The sequence below is a fragment of the Gorilla gorilla genome, chromosome 15 (assembly GCF_029281585.2).
Source record: "Gorilla gorilla gorilla isolate KB3781 chromosome 15, NHGRI_mGorGor1-v2.1_pri, whole genome shotgun sequence".
NCBI classification, from domain to species: Eukaryota; Metazoa; Chordata; class Mammalia; order Primates; family Hominidae; genus Gorilla; species Gorilla gorilla.
In genome coordinates this window covers 93,232,710-93,256,154 of record NC_073239.2, presented here as the reverse complement: position 1 = coordinate 93,256,154, position 23,445 = coordinate 93,232,710, and the positions used below count along the sequence as shown (strand labels likewise).

Sequence of the window (23,445 nt, the reverse complement as noted above, 5' to 3'; positions counted from 1 at the left end):
GGAAGACCAGCATGAGCCAGATAGTGCACATGGCTTAATTCTCAGGTAGCTCTTACCTCTCTATCTCCTCCTCCCACTGGGCGAGGGGCTGACTGTCAGAAACGGAGAGCTCCTACTGAGGTCACCAAGGGCAAAGAACAGCCTACAGGGATGGCCCGGGGAGAGAAGTGGGCCCACATAGGGAGATGATGGCAGCAAAACCTGTGAAGGAGGCCACCTCGCCCAGACGGCCAGCTCATCTTCCCTCCTACCAGTTTCCCTCTATCAAAATTATTTTTATCTTTTAATTTTCTTACATGGGAATGGTTCGTATCAGTCCGTCCAGCCCTCCTCTGGCTCTGCGTGGCTCCTGCAGTCTCCTCGCCCTGCCCAGCCTGAGGTGGGTATGCAGTGACACTGGCACAGTGACATCAGTGATCTGCACTGCCTGGCCCGAGGCTCACCATTTAGGTACTCAGAATCCCAAGGTCAAAGAGGCCCTCAATGCAGCTGACAGCAAACAATTTGCATCCACAAGATGCAAGACAGCTCTGGGTAAAGGTCAAGAGGCCAAGCCCTGGCTTTCCTTCTGCACCTAAGCTGCAGAACTGTAGCCAAGGCCCTCATCAGCTCAAGCCCTCAGTTTTCTCTTCTGTAAAATGAGGGCGCTGGAGCCAATGAGGCTCCCTCCCAGCCCCCACAAGGCTGCATCCTCTTTGGGGAGGAGAGTACCAGCCACATGAGGTGCTCAAGGGATACCAGGTGAATCTTCAGCACAAAAGGCCCAGAAAGAGGGAAGGAGGCAAAACATACGAGTAGCCACAAGATGCACTTTGCACAGCGCCTGGCTCATAGTGGGCAGTCAGAAGATGTTAGCAAATGTTACTATTGTCGTGAGCATCAGCAAAGAGAAAAATAGAGGGAAACTGGCCTAGAACGACAGAGGCAGGGAAACAGGGCTAGAAAGAAAGAAGGATGGGGGAAAAGAAAAGAGCCCAGCATCAAAGAGAAGCTGGTTTTGTCTGGAGTGGCCAAGTCTACCTGACACAGGCACAATCTCTGATCTCATCCACATGGCCAGGAGCTGGAAGTACTAAAATTAGAATCCAAAGTGTTCTAGGCTGGGCACGGTGGCTCACACCTGTAATACCAGCATTTTGGGAGGCTGAGGAGGGTAGATCACCTGAGGTCAGACCAGCCTGGCCAGTAGGTGAAACTCTACTAAAAAAAAAAAAAAAAAAAAAAAAATTAGCCAGGCATGTTGGTGCATGCCTGTAATCCCAGCTACTTGGGAGGCTGAGGCAGGAGATTCGCTTGAACCTGGAGGCGAAGGTTGCAGTGTGCTGAGCTCGTGCCACTGCACTCCAGCCTGGGTGACAGAACGAGACTCTGTCTCAAAAAAAAGAATCCAAGGTGTTCTTACTGAGAAGACAGCAGCCGTGGAGTCCCTTGCCTCGGCCAGCCTGGGGACCCCAGGTCCTTCCGCCCTCATAACGGTGCCTCAGATTCAAGTCTTGCAGGCATCTGCTGGACATGGGCACCTGCTTGGAAACACTTGCAGTTGCTGGCACCTGGCCACACTCTCCACCTGGGCACCGACCAGGGGACCTCTCTCCTGACTGCCAGGGGCCTCTGTGTTCTGTGACTGCTCTGATCCCAGGTAATGTTTTTTTCTTTGCAGTAAAGGTATTTCATGCAAAGTCTTGAAGTCATAAAATGTAAAATTTTTAACATAAAATACACTTATAGACCAAAAAACAGATCCATTGCCTGACCATATGTAACTATTTTTATTACTATTGTTGCCACGCAAAAGTAGCTGGCACAGAGGAAAGACTTAGGAGGCTGCAGGGCATGGAGAGGAGTGTTGAGAGCAAGGTGGTGGGCAAGACTGCACGTAGGGGCGTCTACTGGAGCTATGGAGGGAGCACTTCTCCAGGCAATAGGTCTCTAGGGAGGGCCCATCAGGTTTCCAACTATGGCCTCACATCAAGCCTGCAGGGTCTCCTGCGAGAACTCTGCTGGCCAGGCATGGAGCTGGGTGGTCAAAGAATACACAAGGGAGATAACCCCACAAACCCAAGCCCAGGTGTGTTAGATCCTGGCTACAGCACCTTACAGACCAAAGCAGGCCTCCTTCTCTGCTATGCCCCAAATCCGCTATGCCCCAAAGGCTTTGCACAGGAAACTGGCCCCCAGTGCCTCCCTGCCCCACATGCCTGCACAGAGGCCCTCCCAGGGCTGGCCACAGGCCCTGGGTTCCAGCTCACACATGTGGACCACCCCCAAGTGGCTCTTCTCTGTGAAGGCCAGTGGCCACCCAGGGCTACTGACCCAGGCAGCAGCAAGGAGGTGGGCCTGCCCTTCCCTCTTCCTCATTCTTTCTTTGCAAATGGAAGCACTTCTCTCGGCACAGCATGAACAGATCCCAACACTGGCTCTTCCAGATGTCCTGACCCTGGACAGCCATACTGGGATGAGGCCCTGGTGGCAGCCCCCGAGCCACATGCCTGTCTCAGGGTCTGCGCTCCCCTTTCCTGAACCCAGGGTCAGCTGAGCAGTTCAGCCTGAGACCACATTAATGTGTTGGGGAAAACATCAGGAGGGTGGGCCTGGCAAGACAGAGATCTGTGATAGAAACAGTGGGTTTTCTGGGCCCCTGGAATTCTGAGCTATTTCAGGCAGACAGACTTGGACGTGCATCCTGGCTCTTCAAGTGGATCCACTGCGCCACCTTGGGCAGTCACTCAACTCCTCTGGACCTCTGTAAATGGGGGACAGCACTCCCTACTTAGGTATTACTGTAAAGATTAAAGGCATCAAATGCTAAAACAGCAGCTTCCTTCCCCTCCAAGTTGATAAATTCTAGCACTCCCCAAAATCTACTCACAGAGGCCCTTAGAGCCCAGGAACCCTGTGACACTGTTTCTCGGATATGCCCCTGCCTGCCAGGGCCGCTGGCTTACTCACACCCACACACCACCCTGCACCTTGACTCTGGGAACACAGGGCTGCAGTGTCTCTGCTTCCACTGGCATCTTGAAATAGCAGCAGCCAGGGCAGGGCCTGGAGGCCCCTCCCTGCCCCGGGGCCTGCTGAGAGCCATGGGGGACCCGCTAAGTACTGCAGTTACACAGAACAGAAAGCCTTCGAAGAGCTATCCGGCTCTAAATGCAGGCTGCAGGGATGTTGCCAGCAGAAAGAAACACAGAGTTCTTCAGAGAATCCAGACACAGGTTAGACAGGAAGTTGCTCCCAATGAATGAGTTGGAGCCTGGCAAGGTGGTTCCTCAGCCCCCTCTAGGCCCTCAACCCCTTGGATACTCACCCCCATGCCCCAGCTATGTGTGGCTTGTTGTGAATTAGAAAAACTAAGTTCAGACCCCACCCACCTCCTCAACCAGGCACTCTTGGACAGTGAACAACCTGTACAACTGAACAGGTAACCCACTAGTGGTGCACCCCAAAGCACAAATTTTCTCAAAATGTATCTAAACTTCTACCTCACGTTTACTGAAGGCTCCTCCATGAGTGACCCTGTGCTGCAGACGAATCAGAGCCAGATGGGCCCTTGAGGAGCTCAGGGTAAAGTGAAAGACTCCCATAGTAAGGTGGGAAGGAAGGGCTTCACTCTCAACGCTGCCTTCTCCTCGGCAAGGCCGCTCCAAAGGGCATTTGTCTACAGACCAGGGATTCAAAGAACAGAAGCAGACCCCAGCAACGAGCTGCAGCTTCTGGCCTGTACAGCATGCAGATGTACGCATTGCCAGGGGTCTGTGGGCTTGTAGTGCACTTACCATCGGAAAAGGGCTGGGCTGGGAACTGTGTGTATCTGAGTCACTGAACTGCCCCTCCTGATGGCAAAGGTCTGAACCTGAAGCAATTTCCAGGTAACAGAGAGATTAAGTGTGAATCCTCATTCCAGGGGCCTGGGTTGGCTGGGACCCAGGAAACCTGCCACGGAGGAGTCTAGAAAAGCCCAAACCCACTCTGGCTCTTTCCTGGCCTCTGCTGTCCTGGAGGCTGCAGACCAAATCTTCTTACCTTCCCGCTTTCCTGTAGCATCCCAAGAAACCACAACGCAGCCAGTGTAACCTCAACTGTGTGATCCAACTCGGGATTGGCCAGGAATATTTTCTCCACTTCCAAAGCCAGAGGAGCCCTTGCCTTCATGGGCATGACCGCACAGCCCAGCATTTCCAGAGAGGGCAGCTGCCTCCTCGCAAGGTCCTGGGGTCCCGCTGCAGCCACACACAGAGCCTCCCTTCATGCTGCAGCTTGGCTGTTCTTGGCATCTGCTTCATTCCTCTCCTGACCTCACCTGTGCCTGCCTCACCTGTTCAGCCATGTTGTGCTGCTGTGGCCTCATTTCCTCAAAGGGCCTGGGGCACAATCCTCTCATGGCCTGGAGGCTTCAGCATACCTCTCCATCAGCGCCTTTCCCCTTGGAAAATTCATGGTTTTTACTTCCCGCACTTAGCTCCTCAAGTTCAACCCTACGCACAGGGGTCCTGTAGGGAAAAGACATGAACCTTATGCTCTAGAAATAAAACTTACGTTCCTCTACCTGGCACGTCATCTGTTTCCGTAGAATTTGGATAGGGGCATCACTGGAGCAATGAGAAGAAATACTAAAAAGAACTAATATTTATTGAGCACCTACTGTGTACTAGTTTCTGCTATAAGTACCTTATATTTATCTTTTTTTGTTTGTTTGTTTTGGTTTTTTTGAGACTGAGTCTTGCTTTATTTTCCAGGCTGCAGTGCAGTGGCGCAATCTTGGCTCATTGCAATCTCCACCTCCTGGGTTCAAGTGATCCTCCTGCCTCAGCCTCCCAAGGAGGTGGGATTACAGGTGCCCACCACCACGCCTGGCTAATTTTTGTATTTTTAATAGAGATGGGGTTTCACCATGTTGGCCAGGCTGGTCTCAAACTGCTGACCTCAAATGATCTGCCCACCTCAGCCTCCCAAAGTGCTGGGATTACAGGCGTGAGCCACCGCACTCAGGCATGTTTATCAACTTTTAATCTTTATGGCAATCCAACGTGGAAGATCACAGCAGAAGAGGAACCTGAGATACAGAGAGATTGAGTCATTTATCTGGGCTCACAGAGCTGGGATGTGACGGAGCCAGTGCAGTGGTGTGGTAATAAATGTTTAACGGCCGGCTGGGGGACGGCGGATCTGTAGCATTTGCCAATTTCCGTGGTGTAAATACTCCCATCATGGCTGTTCTCAAACTACCAGTGTGTCATCATGGAATGCAGGCTTGGGAAGAGACAGGCAGCAGCTCAGCATCGCATGGTTTTTCCACCATACGTTAGGTGTAAATTGATGGCAAGAACGTAAAGTGAAATGTACTAAGATATGAGGAAGTGAGGAGTGGTATCTATTACCTTTGTTTTTAATACAATGTATTTAATTATAAGTTTATACCATTTAATTTTTAATAATGATTGTGTTTGACCATCAGCCCACAAAACTGCTGAATATTTAACAGTGAGCTGGTTTGAGCTGGTTCCAGCACACCATTGGGACCAGGATTTCAATTCAGTTAGTCTGGAGCTAGGGTTTTCCCTCTTAACCCCAACACTGCATTGCCTCCCAGAAGGATATAATGCTCCCCAAGCCAGAGCTGCCTCCATGGCTCAACCAGGGCAAAACTGTGGCAGAACCAGTGCTCTCCTGGTTACCTCTTCCCAGGCCCTTCTTTCTCCCTGTTTTCCCCCAAGGGCTCCCCTTTAACTACTTCCAATCCCCTCAGGTTAGCTCAACCAACATTTATTAAACACCCACTCTGTGTCACTGGGGACACAGAGACGACCTTGGACTCTAGGACCTCATGATCTAGGAGAAAAAATAAGCAAATATTCAAATCCAACAGATTGTAACCCAGTCAGGGGCGTGAGACAGAGAACAGCTGCAAGGAGAAAGATTAATTCCCCCAGGGAGAAGTCAGGGATGTCTCCACACAGAGGTGGATACCTGAGCAGGGTTTTAAAGGATAAATAGAAGTTCACTAAGCAGACCAGGGTTGGGGGAAGCAATACAAGAATGACTAGATCTGAGGTGTATACATAGGTAAAAGTTTTCCAGATGTAGGAGGGGACTCAACAATGAAGAGCAGGAGGGAAGAACTGAAGATACGCTCCATATCTTGGCTTGGTGGGGGGTCCCTGCCTAAAGAGACATGAGGAGAAGCAGGTTTAGAGTGTGATGCTGTCTTTGATTTTGCACGTGCTGCTGTGTGGTGCCTGCGGGAATCCAAGACGGGCACCAAGGTAGGGCACTGAGACTCAGACTTGGGAGCCGTTGGAGAATGGGCGATAAGAGAATGATGGGAAGGCAAGGAACAGGAGAAAATGCAAGCTGAGAAGAGGGAAGTCGGCTTCAACATATGTTTATGATAGACTCCAGGAGAGGCATGGAGGGGGTCAAACCACTGAGTGGCCTCCAGAGGCTGGGCATGGGGCCTTGGACGATGATGTCAGGAAGACCAAAAGTTCCTTCCTACAGCTTTCTCCTGTGCCGAGGACAAGGATGGAAGCTGACCTGGGGGATGAGAGGTCTGAGTCTGTGCAGCAATTCTTCTACCTTATCTTTTTCAGAACCAAGACATGGGTCTTGGTCTTTTCCCCCTCCACCCCCACCTTAAACTTTGCCCAAGTGTTAGATCCACACAAGGTGTTCTGAAGGCAGGAGTTAGAAAGCTGAAATTCTAGGCCGGGTGCAGTGGCTCACGCCTGTAATCCCAGCACTTTGGGAGGCTGAGGCAGATGGATCACGAGGTCAGGAGATCAGGACCATCCTGGCTAACAGGATGAACAGTGAAGCCCCTTCTCTACTAAAAATACAAAAAATTAGCCAGGCATGGTGGCAGGCGCCTATAGTCCCAGCTACTCGGGAGGCTGAGGCAGGAGAACGGCGTGAACCTGGGAGGCAGAGCTTGCAGTGAGCTGAGATTGCACCACTGCACTCCAGCCTGGGCCACAGAGTGAGACTCCATCTCAAAAAAAAAAAAAAAAAAAAAAGAATGAAAGAAAGCTGAAATTCTAGATGCAATGAGCAACACATAACATCGGGGTGAGGAGTGCAGGCACACATCCAGACTGCCTCTGTGCAAATCCCAGCTTTGTCAGCTGTGTGACCTTGGGCAAATGACTTAACGTCTCTGTACCTCAGTTTCTTTACCTGTGAAATGGGGGATGATAATAATGCCTACTTCCTAGGATTGTTGTGAGGAAGTGATGATTTCATACATGAAATATTCTTAGGACAAAGCCTGACACACAGTAAATGCTCAATAAATGTCAATTACTACAACTATTACTATTACAATCACCCATCTCTGGCCTTACACTTTATATTTAGCTCTCCTATTCCCCCTCAGACACTTTTCTTACATCAAATCCTAAAATGATTCCCCAGAGAATTAGGTGGCTTGGAGAAGAGCATCTGAACACCAGTATCTGGCTCTGAAAATGGTGCTGGCTGCACGACTTCTGCATATTCAGCAGCTGGAGGGCATTCCTCAAACTGAATCAGACCTGAGCACTTGCCAGCCCGTCTGGAGGTCAGGCAAGCCACGGAGGCAGTGAGTGTGTGGTGTGTAGGTGTGCATGCATGCATGGTGGGGCTTGGGAGGAATACCACACTACAAGGCAGCTGCAGTACTAAATTGCATGGAGCAGGGCTCGGAAAGGTGAAAACCAGAGCTGCTTTCTAAAGCCAGAGTCCTGAGCTCACCCCTGAGCTTCTGAAGGCTCACCCCCTGGGATTCTCCATACACCCCACCAAGGGAAGGCTCTGTTGCAGAACTGTCACCCATGGGGTGCAGTGCCAGTGAGTGCCTGTAGGGGGCTCTAGAGCTCTTCCATTCCCCGTACCCTGGGCTGTGAGGGCATCAGGCTTAAAACAATGGTTGTGTTTACCAGGGCTGTGCGACTGTGCTGTTCCGAGAGGTGAATGAGGGGAAGCTGGGGTCCGCTGGTACCCTGTTGGCGAGCCCCGGTTCATCCATGCTCTCAACTAGCTCTGCTTCAGGTTTGGAGTCCTAACCCTCCCTGATCCACCACCTAACACTGATTTGGGCTGCTTCCCCTCAGCCTCCTGGGAGACGCTCCCAAGGGTCAGCCTCCTGTCCTTGTGTGGGGAGGTAGGGAGAGCTGCTGCTTTGGCCTCCAGGGTGGGGCAAGGGTAACTTCCAGTTTCTGGGGTCTCAGGTTCTGGCAGTCCAGCACCCCAACCCGTTTGTCAGGGAAACATCAGGCACAGACAGGTTCCCAAAAAGACTTGACTTACCCTGTTCCTCCCTAAGGCAAAATTCAGTAGCCCTGGGTGCTGTTAGGAGACCTCATTCAGCAGATTTATTTACTTAATTGTAACTCTATCAATATATCTGGTCGATGGAACTTACCCACTGCCTTATCTAAGGGCACGGCCAGCCTAACACATTCATATTGGTAAAATGTTAAAGATGGTCATTTGAAGGCAGAGGCAGGCAGATCACCTGAAGTCAGGAGTTTGAGACCAACCTGGCCAACATGGTGAAACCCCGTCTCTACTAAAAATACAAAATAATTAGTAGCCAGGTGTGGTGGCACACACCTGTAGTCCCAGCTACTCAGGAGGCTGAGGCAGGAGAATCGCTTGAACCCGGGAGGCAGAGGTTACAGTGAGCCGAGATCGTGTCACTGCACTCCAGCCTGGGTGACAGAGTGAGACTCCGTCACGCAAAATAAATAAATAAATAAATAAATTAAAAAACCGAACCTAGAATTAATCTTTCAGGCTTGGTCAAAAGCAGAAAAAAAAAATAAGGGCAATGTGTTTCTTATCAGACTATTTTAAGAAAAACAGTCATGGGTAGATAGGGTTGCCAGATTTAACAAGCATTGCATGGGATTTACTTATACGAAAAAAGATACTCACATTTATGTAAAATTCACATTTAACTGGGTATCCTGTATTTTACTGGACAGCCCTACTGAAAATATAGGGATTCGTTCAGAGGAAAATTTCCTATTCATCCTCTCCATCCCAAATTGTAATTCCTTCTTTAATCCCCTTGTGTTATATATTGACACGCAAGCCATATTGATCACATTAAACAAAGTAGTCAGTTCAAGCACCCCAGTCTCACTGTAGGGAAGACTATAATTGTGAGATTATGTCAAAGGAATAAAAAGTAATGCCCCAAAGATAACATCAAAAAATTAATAACACTGGACATTTAATGCACACCTACTATATGCCTGGTGCTTGTCCTCTGACTAAATCTTCAAAACAACCCTGGGAGGAAGATACTATTAGTGGAAACTGAAAAGAGAATCTACACATCTAATTTCTGTAGTTCTGGGAAAAGCATGTAAATTTCTGGTCAATTACTTCCTGAGAAAGAAAGGGGAGGGAAACCAAGAAGGACTCCATCCCATCAACAAATGGGCTTATTCATAATGCAAAGGCCAGGTCGGTTGCTATTTGGTTATATGCCACTTACACAGGAAACTGTCTTAATTTCAGTGAATTATCACTGGCTTGGAGTACGAGATGGTGGGAGAGCAGTGGGTAGGAACCCCGTAACAGTCAGCAGTAAGCTGGCTTTAACAACTGAGGAAGATGTGTTATACTCAGGATAATCAACAGCTCATTTGCCGTGAATAAAGGCATCACTCAAGCCACCACCAAACACTTGGTGACAGTGACACACAGATTCCAAATGTTCTCTGTAAGAAAAAACACCCTTTCTCCTAATCCTTCTTAAACTCAACAAGACTGATTGGTTTTTATTATTCATGAATTAATTTTTTACTCAGGGTCCAACAAGGGAATTGAAGATATAAAATTTCTCACCGATTGAGGGGGAAAGCAGATCTCAGCCTGAGCAGCACAGCCAGAGTCTTGCTTGCATTCCTTGGGGGTGGAATGTTTTGTTTGTTAAATCAGTTAATAATCAATTAATAATCCAAAGCTTTGAGGTTTGGTTGTTTTTTTTTTTTTTCCTGAGGAAAAGAAACTGTGAGTAAGAACATGAGTAAGAATATTGAGATGGAAAAAAAATACAGACAGCTATGGGACCCTGGAATATTAGGTGAAGCAGAGCTGCTTCTTCGTTCCACGATACATATACAAAAAAGGAAATGAGAGAGGAAATAACAAAAGCATTGATGGATTCTAAAGTAACGCACAGATGAGCATGGTCTGTAGGTGAGCAGGCTTCAGGTCTGGGAGTCGCCATGAAGCATCACAAGAAGGGTCACGGAAATTCAGAGAGGTCAGTTCCCTGATGACCTCCCTCTAATCGCCTCCATAGTGCAGGTTGAGGTACTCAGGAGCAGGGACAACGGCCTCATATAAGCCAAATGGACAAGAAGGCGATCAAGGGTGGAGAGATGACTTTGCCTCTCTCTTCACCCAGTTCTTCTCTCAGATATTCATATGTGCCAAGTCATAACCCCCCTTGTCCTCTCTGTGCCTTTGGTCTGCAAACCTCTCATGAGAATGCAGCCAGAGGAACCAAGGAGCAAGGGGAAACTGGGAGGCAGAGCATGGCACGGGGCATAGAAGCCGGCGGTAGTGGGGTCAAACTTGGCACAGCATCACTTACAAGAAACACTTCTCCCATCTTCGTTCAAAGGCAAAGCACCCAGCTTTTCTCAGGGGGGCCAGGTGGTTAACACCGTATTCTCCTCTACCTGCCTGTTCGTATTCAGAGACCAGGCAGTTTTTGCTCCTGGGTGAATTCAGACATGCAAACCTGCAGCCTTTGCATGTTTATGTTTGCATGAAGATATTTATGTTTGGGAGCAAGAAACGGCCACCCTCATCCAGCTACTATGAGAAAAATGGTTATGAGAATTGCTTTGCGCTTTTTGGGAAGAAAAAGGTACAAGCTGTGATTACTGTAATCACAATTATTATAACCATCACATTAAAATTGCTACTATTTCTGTAAAAGCAGTGTTCTTTCTGCCAAAGCTTGTTAGCTTGACTGCTTAGGTAGACAATGTCAACAAACCCAAGAGACAAATAACAAAGAGTGAAGCTAAAAGTAAGAGGATAAATACTGCACTCTGCATGCTGAAGTCCTGTTTCACCATCAAAAGGAAATGTTTTCTGCTGATCGATTAGGAAGACAAAAACAAAAGCATACAACAGCTCATTTACTGTGCATCACCAAGATCCCAAACTAGGGTTCCAAGCACAGGCGGTGAGATGAGGGGAAGGATTTAAAAATTGGTTTTGCATAAAGTTTAGTGCTTCTTCATATCCTCACCCATACCTGCAGCCCCTATCACCACGCTCCTCAGATAACAAACAGACCACCTGAAATTTGTCTGTAAACAGCAGGTCTATACCCTTCTTGTTTTTTTCACCAAAACGTGAGCCAGCCAGCAACCATGAATAAAGGTATGGATGGCTGAATCAGAACAGGGGGGCCAATTATAGGCATTCTGCTTTGGGACTTTACCCAACTAATCATGCTCAGCACCTCTGAACAGCTCAGCCAGCCATACAGACACACACACACTCACACTCAGGCAGACCACACACCTACACTCCTTCCTCCAAAACAGTCAAGGAGGGACAAAAGGACAAGGGCAAACTACAGCAAGTTGGAATAAAAATAGAGGGGAAAAAATGAAGACAAAGGAAAATGCTAAATTGTAAGACACGAGAGAAATCTCATCTAAAAGATCATGCTTCTTCACCCCTTCCATCCTCTCCTATAGCATTTCCTTACACCTGTATTTCCTTGTTCTTTGCCCTTCAGAAACCAAGAACACATCAAAAGGCCAATGATTCTCAAAAACCCTTTATCAGGCATCATTTTTAAAGCATAAGCCAGATGAAAATGCCAAAAAAAAATACAATAAAAATTTCAAAATGAATTAACAAAAAGAATAAAACATAAAAACTAATTTATGAACTCAAGCCAATTCAAGCCATTAAAAATAAAAGAACCAAGTTAAAACCACATTCGGTATTTGGGGTTTTTAAACTCATCGTTTCCTTGATAGAAAAGATTGAATTCAATTTGACACTTCACATTCGTACAGTTTTAAATGCAGGATTTTGGTAAACACCAATGGTCAGGCACGAGGCTGACTGCCACTATAATTGGTAGGAGAGGTCTCTGATACGATTTTAAATAAAAATTGATCACATTTGAAATCAGAAGATAAAAACAAAGGCTTGTTGGAGTTTGTTTAACTGCCTTTTGACCTCTGAATGAAATGACATTGAGAAATAAAATAACATTTTCCAGAAAACCATTCCCTGAAAAGGTTCAGTCCCGGGGATGCTGAATGACAATATTGAATAGAATATTTTAAAGTCCTAAGGAACAAAGGAAAGACATTTTTTTTTAAAAAAGAAACTTTTAGACCAAAATGTGTATAGGTTTAAAAGCACAGCAAAATGAAATGAAAAAATTCTATCTCTGAGCCCCAGGAAAACTTTTGTTTTAGATTTATACAATTTTAACTCAAACTCAGTCAATTCTGAATTTAAAACATTCGGCCAATAGTTTTTTTCCACCTAGTCCAACCCCATAGTGAGCGTCCCATGGGCTGGTTAACCAGTATGATTTTCCTTGATTTAAGAAAACAGTTGACTCTTTAAGCCACAACCTGTCAATGGCTATTTCCAGGGAGAGAAGGGGAAGTCGGGAACCTGGAACAGAATGGCCCAAATGCTCCTCTGAGTGTGGCCATCTGTTATCCTGGAGAAGGGCAGGACTTCCTTCTCTCCCTCTCTGGGGTCTGCCCCAGACCTACCCAGGCCAGAAAATTGCAGAGAGGCTCTTAAGACTGAAATCCTCTGGGCGAACCAGAGAGACAGCCACCTAGCAGGTGCCCCTGCAGTCCCCTTTGCACCATGGACGAACCAATCCCAAGGCACGGCAGCCCCTGCTGGAATGTGGTCACAGCCAGACCTCAGCCCAGCCAAGGGGTATAGCAGTCAGCAGGAACATGTTTAAATAGCAGAGACCCCTGTCCACTGTCACCCCATCTTAAAGGGGACTACCCACCGGAACACACTCACACATGTGCACACACAGGTTTCCCACGGTGGAAATTCTCTTAGGGGTGGACACGGCTTTTGATGTTTTGAGGTTCAGAAACATCCTCTACAACAGGGGCTTTACTGGCAGCACAGAAGGGCTTGACACTCTGTTAAGCAGTGACTTATAAAGAAAGGTCCTGTTAGGACCCTTGATGATTTTAATCCTGATCAGTACAGAAGGGCACCCTAGAGAGGCAAATACAAGTACACTCATAGGAGGGAGGGAAAAGACCGTGCAGCTCCATGTTCCCCACTTGTCTGGTGTTTTGGTGTCCTTTTGTTGGATGGTTAACTGGGGAGGTCTCTGTTCTCAGAAACAAATTGAGCCTGTGCTCTCCTATGACCAGCCTCCCTACCCGAAGCAGTCCAGCTCTGTGGAACACCTGCTCAGAGTCCAGGAGCCAGCGAACAGTCACCTCCCCAAAGCTGGCTCTGAGAAGAAGCTGATGAGATGGGTGAATACAAGGTACTGCCCGCTGAGCCCAGGAGCACCAGATGGAAGTCACAATGAGTCCCTTTAGAGCCACAGAACTGACCAGCATGCACTCAAAGTCCTTCCGTCACATCCTTCCAGTATGGCCAGGAACGCGAGAGAAGAAATGGCCCAGCACAGCCTGCTGCCCAGGGTGACAGTGTCTCAAGAGGCAAAGGTCACTAGCCCAGTGCCCTGGGGAAGAAAAAATCCTCCCAACTACAGATCTCTCCTAGTCATTGCCCTGACAACCCCTCCACGGAAGGTGTCTGGTCCCAGGACAGCCCTGCCATTATTAGAGAAGGTCAGCAGCCTCACCAGTGGCAGGAGGCAGGCTGGCCCGGTGAGGGTTAATCTGCCGGGCCAGCCATTACAGGGGTCACCGTGATGTGCAGAGAAGTTGAGCCTCCCCGTCCCCCAGAGCTGGTCTGCTAATTACATTTGCAATTATAAACACCACAACCTCCCCGCACAGGGACGAAGCCATACCAGCTGACGGGGCTAAAAGGATATAATCACACCCCACCCATGCCAGGGGACAGGGGACACCAGGGCCACCCAAAGCCTATGGGCCCCTCCTCTGAGGGAAGACCATGTCTGTGACTGTCCCCAGAGGTCTAAGGCTGCTGGGGCTGAGGAAGGGGAAACTCACCAGAGACAGAGACCAATCAGGGGTCACCAGCGCATACATGCTAAAAAGGTCTTTGATTTATCTCTAGAAATCGGCAAAAGCCTTCAAGGGCAAACAGGCAGGATGTTCAGGAAGATTCCGGGCCATGGCTAGTTCCAGCCCATTCTTAATTTGTACTCTCCTGGCTTCCTGGGGTCCTTCCTTAGACCCTGCACCGGCAGCACCTCTAGGGGCTGTAGTGTCACTGGAGGACCCCAGAGGTTGAGCATTCAAGTCAAGCTGGGGCTCCCCACCCAGTAACATTCAGTCAGGAGCCACCAGACTCTACGACAGAAGCTCCCAGGGGAGCTGTGCGGCATCCTTGCTAATTCTGGGCAGAGCTGCTGCTCAGCAGGAAGAGCATTACGAGGGTCTCACTTCAGAAAGAAATGGACAGAGACTCAATGATGGCCGGTAGGTGTTGGGGAACAGCAGAATGGAGGCAATCAAGGTGTGGTGTGGGCTTTACTTTGAAGGAGGACATTATGATCTAAATATCTGCTATCTCTTCCCTTAAATTTGGAACCAAAAAGAATTTTAATCATTTTTAAGAAGTCACTTAAAGGACTTGGGGAGACAAGTTCTAGAGAAGGGCGCTGCAGAGTCAGGCCAAAAGCATCCTGTTTCTTGCTTGTCTACTGTCTTCGAATTCTGTCTCCTTCTGAATCCTACGCATTCATGGCCAACTCCACCGCCCTCCCCAATGTACATGCTCCCTCAATGTCTCTCTGTCACACGCATCCTTCCTCCGGCCCATCAGAGGTAGGCAGATCTTTGCTCAAAAGAAACAAGGCATTCAGCAGAGGGCTGAGGAAGGGGACAAACTTTCTCAATGAGTTTAGATTATCTTTAAAAACCACTTGGCAAAATGTCCAGTTATCAGGAATATGAATGGAGCACACGCAGGACAAAGTTATAAGGGCCCCTGAGCTACGGCCAGGGGTGCTCTGAGAAGGCAGGGTGTGACATGAAATCTCTGTCACCGCCACCTCCTTTGAAGTGCTTTCCCCGAAAGTCCCCTCTGCCCCTCCTCTCCCAGACTGAATGGAATATTTATTGATTACTCCAAATCAATAGAATAAAAAGGTTCCTGTTTTGTGGCCAGGTTGTTTCTCTGTGCTTTTTTTTTTTTTTTTTTTGGAACAGATCTTTTTCATATGTCCTCATTATCAGCAAAATAAAGGATTGTTTCTAAAATGAAAAGGGTTGGGGGAAGTAACAAACTCCAAGAGGAAATTTCCAGTGATGTCAGGATCTCACTGAGCTGGAAAGGGCCTTACCCGGGACCGGGGCCCTCCAGCGTTGACCTAATGTCTCCTCCCAGTTCATCGCCTTCAGGCCTGAACACCTCCCACCTCCTATCACCCATCCTCTTCCATGGCAGCGCACACCTCCAGAAGGCTGACAGGCACATAAAGGTTTATTTCCTAGAGCCCCTCCCTTGGAAAACCGAGACTAATGTCCTCACTCTGATTTATTTTTAAATGTACCATTAAAAATTAATTTCCCCCTTTGTTTTTCTCCGGGTCACTGACTCTGAATTACCATGTGGCATTTTTCCTACGTGTGAACCCACATATTTTACCTTCAGGACAATTTGTTCTTTGTTTCTTTAACAACAGCAAAGTGGTCATCGGACGGTGGGGAAGATAGCCCCCCTTGCTCTCTGGACTGTTTGCCGTGGGTCTCCAGCTGGTCCAGTCATGGACCCATTTGTACACAGGCACACCCAGGCGAGCATGCTGCCTCCCACTCTGGGTGATTATATATGTACATAAAATATTGATTAGAATGGGTAATGGAGTCACCTACAGGATTGGCTACAGGAAAATGAAAATGAAGGAGAGCAAGGTAGGAAGGTATGTATGTTTCTCTCTGTGTGTGTTCATTTCTCACCTGGGAAAGTGAGAATGATACTACAGCATTAACAAATGCTCTCTATGTGTTAGAAGCAAAAGGGAGGACCAGAGAGTTCCTCCTCCCTCCACCCTAGTCCCTGTGCCCTTGGGTTTTCTCAAGTCCGGGAATGTCAGCCAATCCACAGAGGTCAAAACTGTGAGCAGAGCATACACGAACCCACTTACTGTACGTTCCCTGGGAAACGCCGGCACTGTAATGAATGGCTTTGTCCTACTATCCTTCTACCAAACCAAAGAATCCAGTCCCCCGCTCTGTTACTTTACTACCCATGGCTCTAAAGCTGTGTCACAAAGCCGTGGGGTAGAGGTCAGAAAGATGTCTCCCCAGACACCAGCCTCAGACCTCCACAAGCTCGTCCTTGAAATGATGCCCCTCTGCGCCACAGCACACGCAGACCCTCCCCAGGCGGCACATATATGTATAAGAGGCCAGCTCATCAATGCCTGGGCTGCTGCCCAGTGGGTCCTGGGCTTGGAGAAATGACATCTCACAGGGGTGCTCAATTCCTCGGTGGAGACAGCAGGTATATTTTTGGCTTTTCCTGTGCCCCATGGAGGGACAAGCTAATTCTTTGCAAAAAAAAAAAAAAAAAAAAAAAAAAACGGAAAGGGTTGGGGATCTAAACCTCTGTCAGGCTTAGTTTATAAATGATTTCTATCTCAAACCTTTCCCAGACCCCCAGGACCTCAGCTCCCCGACTTCCTTCTGCTGCTTCCCTGACATTGCCTTTTTGCCCATATTTCTCCTCAAACTCCAGTCAGGGCTGCCGTCAACTCGATGAATTACCCAGCTGTTAAAGCCTCCATCTCACTCCTTGCTTTCCTGGTAAGCATAATCAAAGAATGTACTTCCTTCATACGAATTTTCATATTTATTGACTATGACTTGAGCCAGGGACAAATACATAAGTATTTCATGCTCAACTAAAGAAGTCACCTCTGGAGAGAGGGAGCCTTAATAATTTAAATATCCAATATTTGTCATACTTGATCATTTTATGTAAGGAAATGCTCCACAAGCACCAAATACTGTCCACAGCCTCACTAACCTCAGGTTCTCCCACCCCATCCCCACCCCAGCTAGAATCTAACCTTTAAAAGGAATGAAAGCCACTTTTCAAGCTGATGGAAATCGGAATCCATTATTATTAAGGATTCCTCTCCCAGACCAGCGCCTTCTGCCGACATTCTGGTGGCATCTAAAAGGCCCTCTGCCCCAGGGTGGAGTGGGGAAAATCCCCAAACTAGAAGCAGGAACAGTCTGGTCAACAACACAAGCCATGCTGTGGACAGCTGCCCTCTCTCTCAAGTGGGGTGCACCGTGGTGGAGGTGCTCCGTGCAGCCAGGAGAGGGGTTAGGTACTTCCTGGGACCCCGCATGATCCAGAGTATTTATTTTAGAGATGTAGTCGTGGTTCTTGGGGGGAGGGGGAGAGCGAGTGGTACACAAATGAAAGCACGGTGGAACTGGAGAAACGCTGACTTGGAGAGTTTAGTTTGCGTCAGAAAAAAAAGAGGAAGATGAGCACAAAGTTAAGCAGGAAAGCTGTCCGTAAGAACCTAGAGTTTTATGTATTATTATTATTAAGCCTTCCGAGGGACCACTTCGCACGCGCACACAACCTGCCTCCGGGACACCCGCCGGGGGCGCCGTGGGGTGCGCAGCGCCCAAGGGAAGACCCGGGCTGGTACCCGAGCAGGTGGAGCGGCGACCGTGGAGGGTGTCAGGAGGGAAACCGTAGGTGGATAGAGTGGGATCCCCGAGAGCCCGGACATGACACGCGGGTTGACCACCCGCTGCTTGGGCGATCAGTTCACTTTCCCACTCTGAGCTCTTGGCGCGCTGCCCCGGGGCTGGGGACCCGCGGTTTCTGAGAGTCGCTTCTCGCGGCGCCGGCTGCCGCCCGCGCCCACGCCGCTCGGATAACCCCAGGTTCTGGCACCACGAGCGCAAAGCCGCCTCGGAGCAGGGAAATCGTGCCCTTCTGTTCCGCTGGGCACAGCCTCCCCCAAAGCCGAGAACGAACTTTGCCTACGACGCAGCGCTGGGCCCGCATCCCCCGGGCGCCCTGGATCCGCCGCGCCACGTGCGCACCCTCGGGGCGCCCCACGGAGACCGCGAGGCGAGAGCGGCACTGGCCGCCTGCAGTTTCCAAACCGCCGCGGCACGTTCGATTTTCTCTCTCTTGCCGGGATCATTTTTGGTCCCCAGGATGGAAATAATAAAACAAAGCGCCCGCGGGAAAGGCTTTCTCTGACGGGACAGGACATCCTTGCAACCACATCCCTGCACCTGTTCTGGGCTTCTGCCTCCCTTCTTGCTCCATTCCACAAAAACTCAAATATTTTCTCACCCGGGAGCAAGATCAGAGAGGAGAGAGAAGGGGAGAAAGTGCATGAGAAAGCGCCACTCTTGCCTGAAAGTGTGGATTTGTAAAAGGGGGTGCGGGAAAAAGTTAGAGGCGGGTTTATGCCCTAGAAAGAAACCCAGAAGTGTGCGGCTTTTCCCCTCCTTCGTCCCCCAAGTGCCCCCCCCCCGAAGTCCCTTCCACTTTTTACACAAGAATGTGCAGAAAAGGAACTGCGATCCCCAGGACAGAGACTGCCAGACGGGCAGAAGGACAGACAGACCGAGAAGCAGGGCACCTACTGGTTGTGGTAGCCGAGGGGGTCCGGGATGCAGAGTTCGGACACGTCCATCAGTCCCGTTTTAGCATTCCCAGTTGGTAGAGAAAGGCGGCGGGGAAATCACGCGGAAGAGCGAGTGAAGGGCACGGGCAAGGTGCGAGCCCGGGCAGGGCACAGTGAGCGCGAGAACGCAGAGTGGGAGGAGGCGGCCGCGGCGGGGGAGAGGAAGGCAGAGAGCCGTGCGCGCACAGCCCAGCGCTCCACTCATCCGCACGCTCCGGAGAGAGCGGGCAGAGGGGATGCGAAGCCGTGGAGGAGGCTGGGGCATAAGAGACTTGGAGCCCACTAACCCTACTGTAGCTTTAAGGCTGGGAGACTGATGTATAGTTTGGCTCCTATTGGCTATCTCTCAGGGGCTGGACTTAAAGTGACAGAATCAAGCTGGGGTGGGGGGAGGGGGGTGAGACAGAGAGACTTCATGGAATGAGACGCTCAGCGCGCGAGGTCCCCACCTCCTGAGCAGTAGGAGTACTGGGTGTTAGAGCCCTAAGGCCTGCCTTCTCGCAGTTAAAGGGGGGTGGGGGGGAATGTCCAACCGCCAGGTGGGTCTGGGGTTGGGGGAGATTTATTGCTTACATACCCCCCCCCCCGGCCACCCCTATCCCATCTTTTAACTGGCAGGTCTAGCAAACTCACCTCTCAGCCTTTCTGGAATGGATTTGTTTTCCAAATTAAAAATGAGTCACATTTCTCCACCCACGCACCAAAGAGAAGAGGCAGCCTCAAACCCTGCGCTGTGTGCGCAAAAGTGCAAAGGGTCAGGCCAACAGGTGAGGCACAGCATGAAGGCGGAAGAGAAACAGATTCCCTTCCCAGCTCTCATCACCTGGGCCAGTCAGTTCTGCACCACTCTCATATGGCTAGATGCAGGGTGCGCATCTATAAAACGTTCTCTCAATGTATGAAGTGATGCTCTAGTCATTGGCAGCTCTCTGAAATGTACCCAGGACACAGACATGAGCAAATAAATTCCTGTCTGCTTAGGAAAATACAATCGTGGTGAAAATGATCAACTTACCCGCCACATCCACTCCAAGGCACAAGTACACACTTTGAAATACACACCTGAATCCCCAGCTACAAACGCACCTGCATCCCCGTCCGCTGCTCCCTCAGTGAACCCGAATATTATGGGATGCCACTGTACCAAAATGAGCTGTAAGTCATGCCCCAGCCCTGCTTCTGGGTTTTTCATCTTTTGAGATGCACCAGCCACAGGGATAATAATCAATTTGATGATTCAAATGAGTGTGGGGAGGGGGGTAGGTATAGAATTATTTAAAAGGGGGGAAAAGCCCTCAGGAGAGACCACCACCTTATTCTCCTATATTCTGCAGAAGACAATGAGCAGTAGGGGGGAAGACATAATTTTATCATCAAAATAATGTCTAAATGGAGTGTAACTGCAGGCAATGTTCAAGCACTTCAGGAATAAAGGCAGGGAGGGTTGTGAGAAACCCCAGGAGGGGCCAGCCGCCTGGGCAGGGGCTAGGAGAGTGGGCAGAAGGATCGCAGATGATTTTTGACTTGGATAAATGTGCTTGTGCAGGTTGGGAAACAGAGCTGAGATTTTTCATATGTGCTGAAGTGGAGGAACGAGTGGGATTCTCTGGGCGCAAGGCTCAGGAAGGCATCTCACAGAGAGATGGATGAAGATGTCTCCTCTGTCAGTAGCCCCCCAGCAGCCCCCGATTTTTAAAAATCACATAGGTACTTCATCAGAGACAGAAAGAGGGGTGCAGAGATGCTTCCCTTGAGCCTGGCTTCTATATGACCATCATCTCTCACCAAGACCTCAGTGACTGGTTTTTCGGCATCCTTTCTGCCCTGCTGAAATCCATTCTCCAGGCACACAGCAGCCAGGGAGCGATTTGTAAAATGCACATCCAATGTCCTGTTGTTGCAATTAGGAAAAAGGCCCCAGTCCTTGGCCTCCAAGGAAGACATCCTATGACAGGTTCCTGCAGGTCCCTCTGTTCCTCTCCACAGCCCCTGCTGCTTTCCCTCTGGGCCCCAGTCTTTACACCTGCCACCTAGAAGGCCCCACCTTCCATATAGTGCCAGAATCTTCTGTGGTTCCTTTGCTTTGGGTAGTTTATCACAGTTTGCAATTGTCTGTGTACTGGCATGAGTGATAATTCCCTCCTCCACCCTTCCCTCACTAGACTGTAAGCTCCATGGGAGTAGGGACCATGTCTCTTTTTGTTCACCAGAGAATCCCTAGGATCTGAAGTTGCCTGATACATAACAGTTGCTTGATGAAGATTTTGCTGAATGAATGGTTAACCTGTAGGAGTTTGGAGTGGGATGCCACAGCCTGCTGAGTGACAGACCGCTGCCCAGGAAGAAGGTGAGGCACTGATGGGTTGTCTGGGGCCCCTTGGCTCCTTACTCTGTGTGGGTGCACCGTTTTTAACTGGAAACAAGACACACTTGGTAGAAATAAGGTCCTCTTCATGGCCTGAAAAGAAAGACCACGTCACAACCCAGAGCAATGGATTCAAAGCCACTGGGAGCAAATGAGGAGAAATTGGGGTCTGCATTGGTTAAAACACTAGGCTAATGCTTGCCTACTATTATTATCTGCCTCTAAGGTCCAGGCACGAAGGTGACCCGGAGCCTTATCTCTGGGCACTAGCTGACTGTCCTCCAGGCGGGAATGAACTCCTAGAGACCTAGGCCTTCTCAGCCTTCCTCTGCCTGAGCCTCCTCTCACACAGCCCCGGGGCCAAGTTCTTTCTCATTTCCTTTCTGACTCTGCAAGAGGAGAGATGAGGGCCAGCCGCCGGGACACCCTAGTGGCATGATCCAACTTGGCAGGCCCAGGCTCCTCCTGTGATTCTCCAGACAAACTTGCCTGGGTCCCACACTGTGCATGGGGCCCACATTTTTCCCATTCTGCCCTCAGCCAACTCACGGAGGATGGATTCCTTCCCAAAGCCAGGGTTAGGCTCCATGCCTCTGGCTGGAGAGGCAGCAGTGTGGAACAGTAAAGGACTCTGGGATCGGGTCCTGACTCCTCCGTGTGACCTTGCCAAAGTCATCTCTTCTCCAGAAAACGGAGGCTGTACAGGGGTGGAGTGGGGTGGGCGGGGTTCTTGGCTTTCTTCAGTCCTAAAATGCAGTCAACCAATCATGATTTATTTTACTGCTCACCTAGAGGAGGGGCTGTTTGTAATCCATGCTCAGCAAGAGCTCTAAGCCACCCCTTCACTACCCTCCACCCCAGTACTAGTACCCCCAGGTGGGCAAGTCAGCCAAAAGGAAAGTGGACAAAAGCTATTAGATGCAGTAAATGTGGAGGATGTAAGATGACAGCAGGTCGCGTTGTTTTTGTGACAAATGCCTTTAAATTGATATTCATTACATTCACAGCACCTTATGGCTAGGAGGGACTCAGAGAACCATTTAGAACCATCATCAGATTTCACAAAGGAAACTTGTAAATTTCTCTGTGTGGTGAAGTGACCTACCCAAGGTCACACAGAGAATATCTGGCAAAGCATTCCATCTGTGGTTACTGAATTTCTACTTATTCAATTCCTAAATCTTAAAAGACAAGTTTTTCTTTTCTTTTCTTTTCTTTCTTTTTGAGACAGGGTCCAGCTCTGTCGCCCAGGCTAGAGTGCAGTGGCATGATCTCAGCTCATTGCAACCTCTGTTTCCTGGGCTCAAGCCATCCTCTCACCTCAGCCTCCCGAGTAGGTGGGACTACAGGCAGCCACCAGCACACCTGGCTAGTTTTTGTATTTTTAGTAGAGATGGAGTTTCACCATGTTGCCCAGGCTGGTCTAGAACTCCTTGCCTCTTGTGATCTGCCTGCGTTGGCCTCCCAAAGTGCTGGAATTATAGGCATGAGCCACCATGACCCGCCACTCTGCTTTTCCTACTCCCTCCCTCCCTGAGTTTGAGCTCTTCCCTAAGAAAAATGATGACAAACAAGAACTGTCCAATACAACATGCTCCACACACTCTTTACCTGGTGGACAGAGGGGACACAGGCTTCTGCGTCCTCACCCTTCCCCCAGTGGTTTCCTGGGAGGGAAAAAGGAAGCACTGGTTTGTGGATGCCGATGTCATAGGCTGCTGTCCTACAGTAAGCAATGCTCCAGGTGGCAGATAATTAGGAAAAATTTTCACACACAGCCTAGCCCACTGTGTCCCCCATGCCTCTATTTCCCTGGGTACAAAAAGCACTGAGTATGTCAGAGATCTAGACAAACACAGGTTCCCACTAACCACCCACCCTTTCCCACCCCAGCCTGCCTAAGTCCTCAGGGTATGCCATCCTACTCCAAGGCCCAGATCTCAGGGGTCACTAGAGCAGTCTCGTCATGATATATGCAGGCTAACCCAGCACAGCAACTCTTGCCAGAGGTCGGGTGAAAATCTCCACTCTTAATGGAATCCAGTCTTGGTAGTATCTTCCCTCTCTTGAGGCAGCCTCCCCAGACACCAGCCATTTTTGCACAAATGAGGCAGCAGCAAGCAGTGTCTCTTAGGTCCTCAAATCCCCTCCCTGCCATATGCTCCCCTAGGACCAACAATAGGAGGGTACTTCCTCCACCTTTCAAGCCAGGCAACTTAGCAGAAGCTGGTGGAGCCAGCTTGGTCCCCAGGAGAGTAGAGGACTTGACGGCTTCCTC

At 49.4% G+C, this 23,445-nt stretch overlaps 1 protein-coding gene across 1 annotated transcript in view; it reads right to left on the bottom strand.

Moving 5' to 3' along the window:
- Positions 1 to 19,076, bottom strand: part of ESRRB (estrogen related receptor beta) — a 127,433-nt gene extending 108,357 nt beyond the window's left edge. Inside the window, exon 1 of the mRNA XM_063698048.1 lies at positions 18,762 to 19,076. Within this exon, the coding sequence (XP_063554118.1) occupies positions 18,762 to 18,811 (50 nt within the window). The 5' untranslated portion in view covers positions 18,812 to 19,076. The remainder of the gene's footprint in view (positions 1 to 18,761) is intronic.
- Positions 19,077 to 23,445: the final 4,369 nt, after the last annotated feature.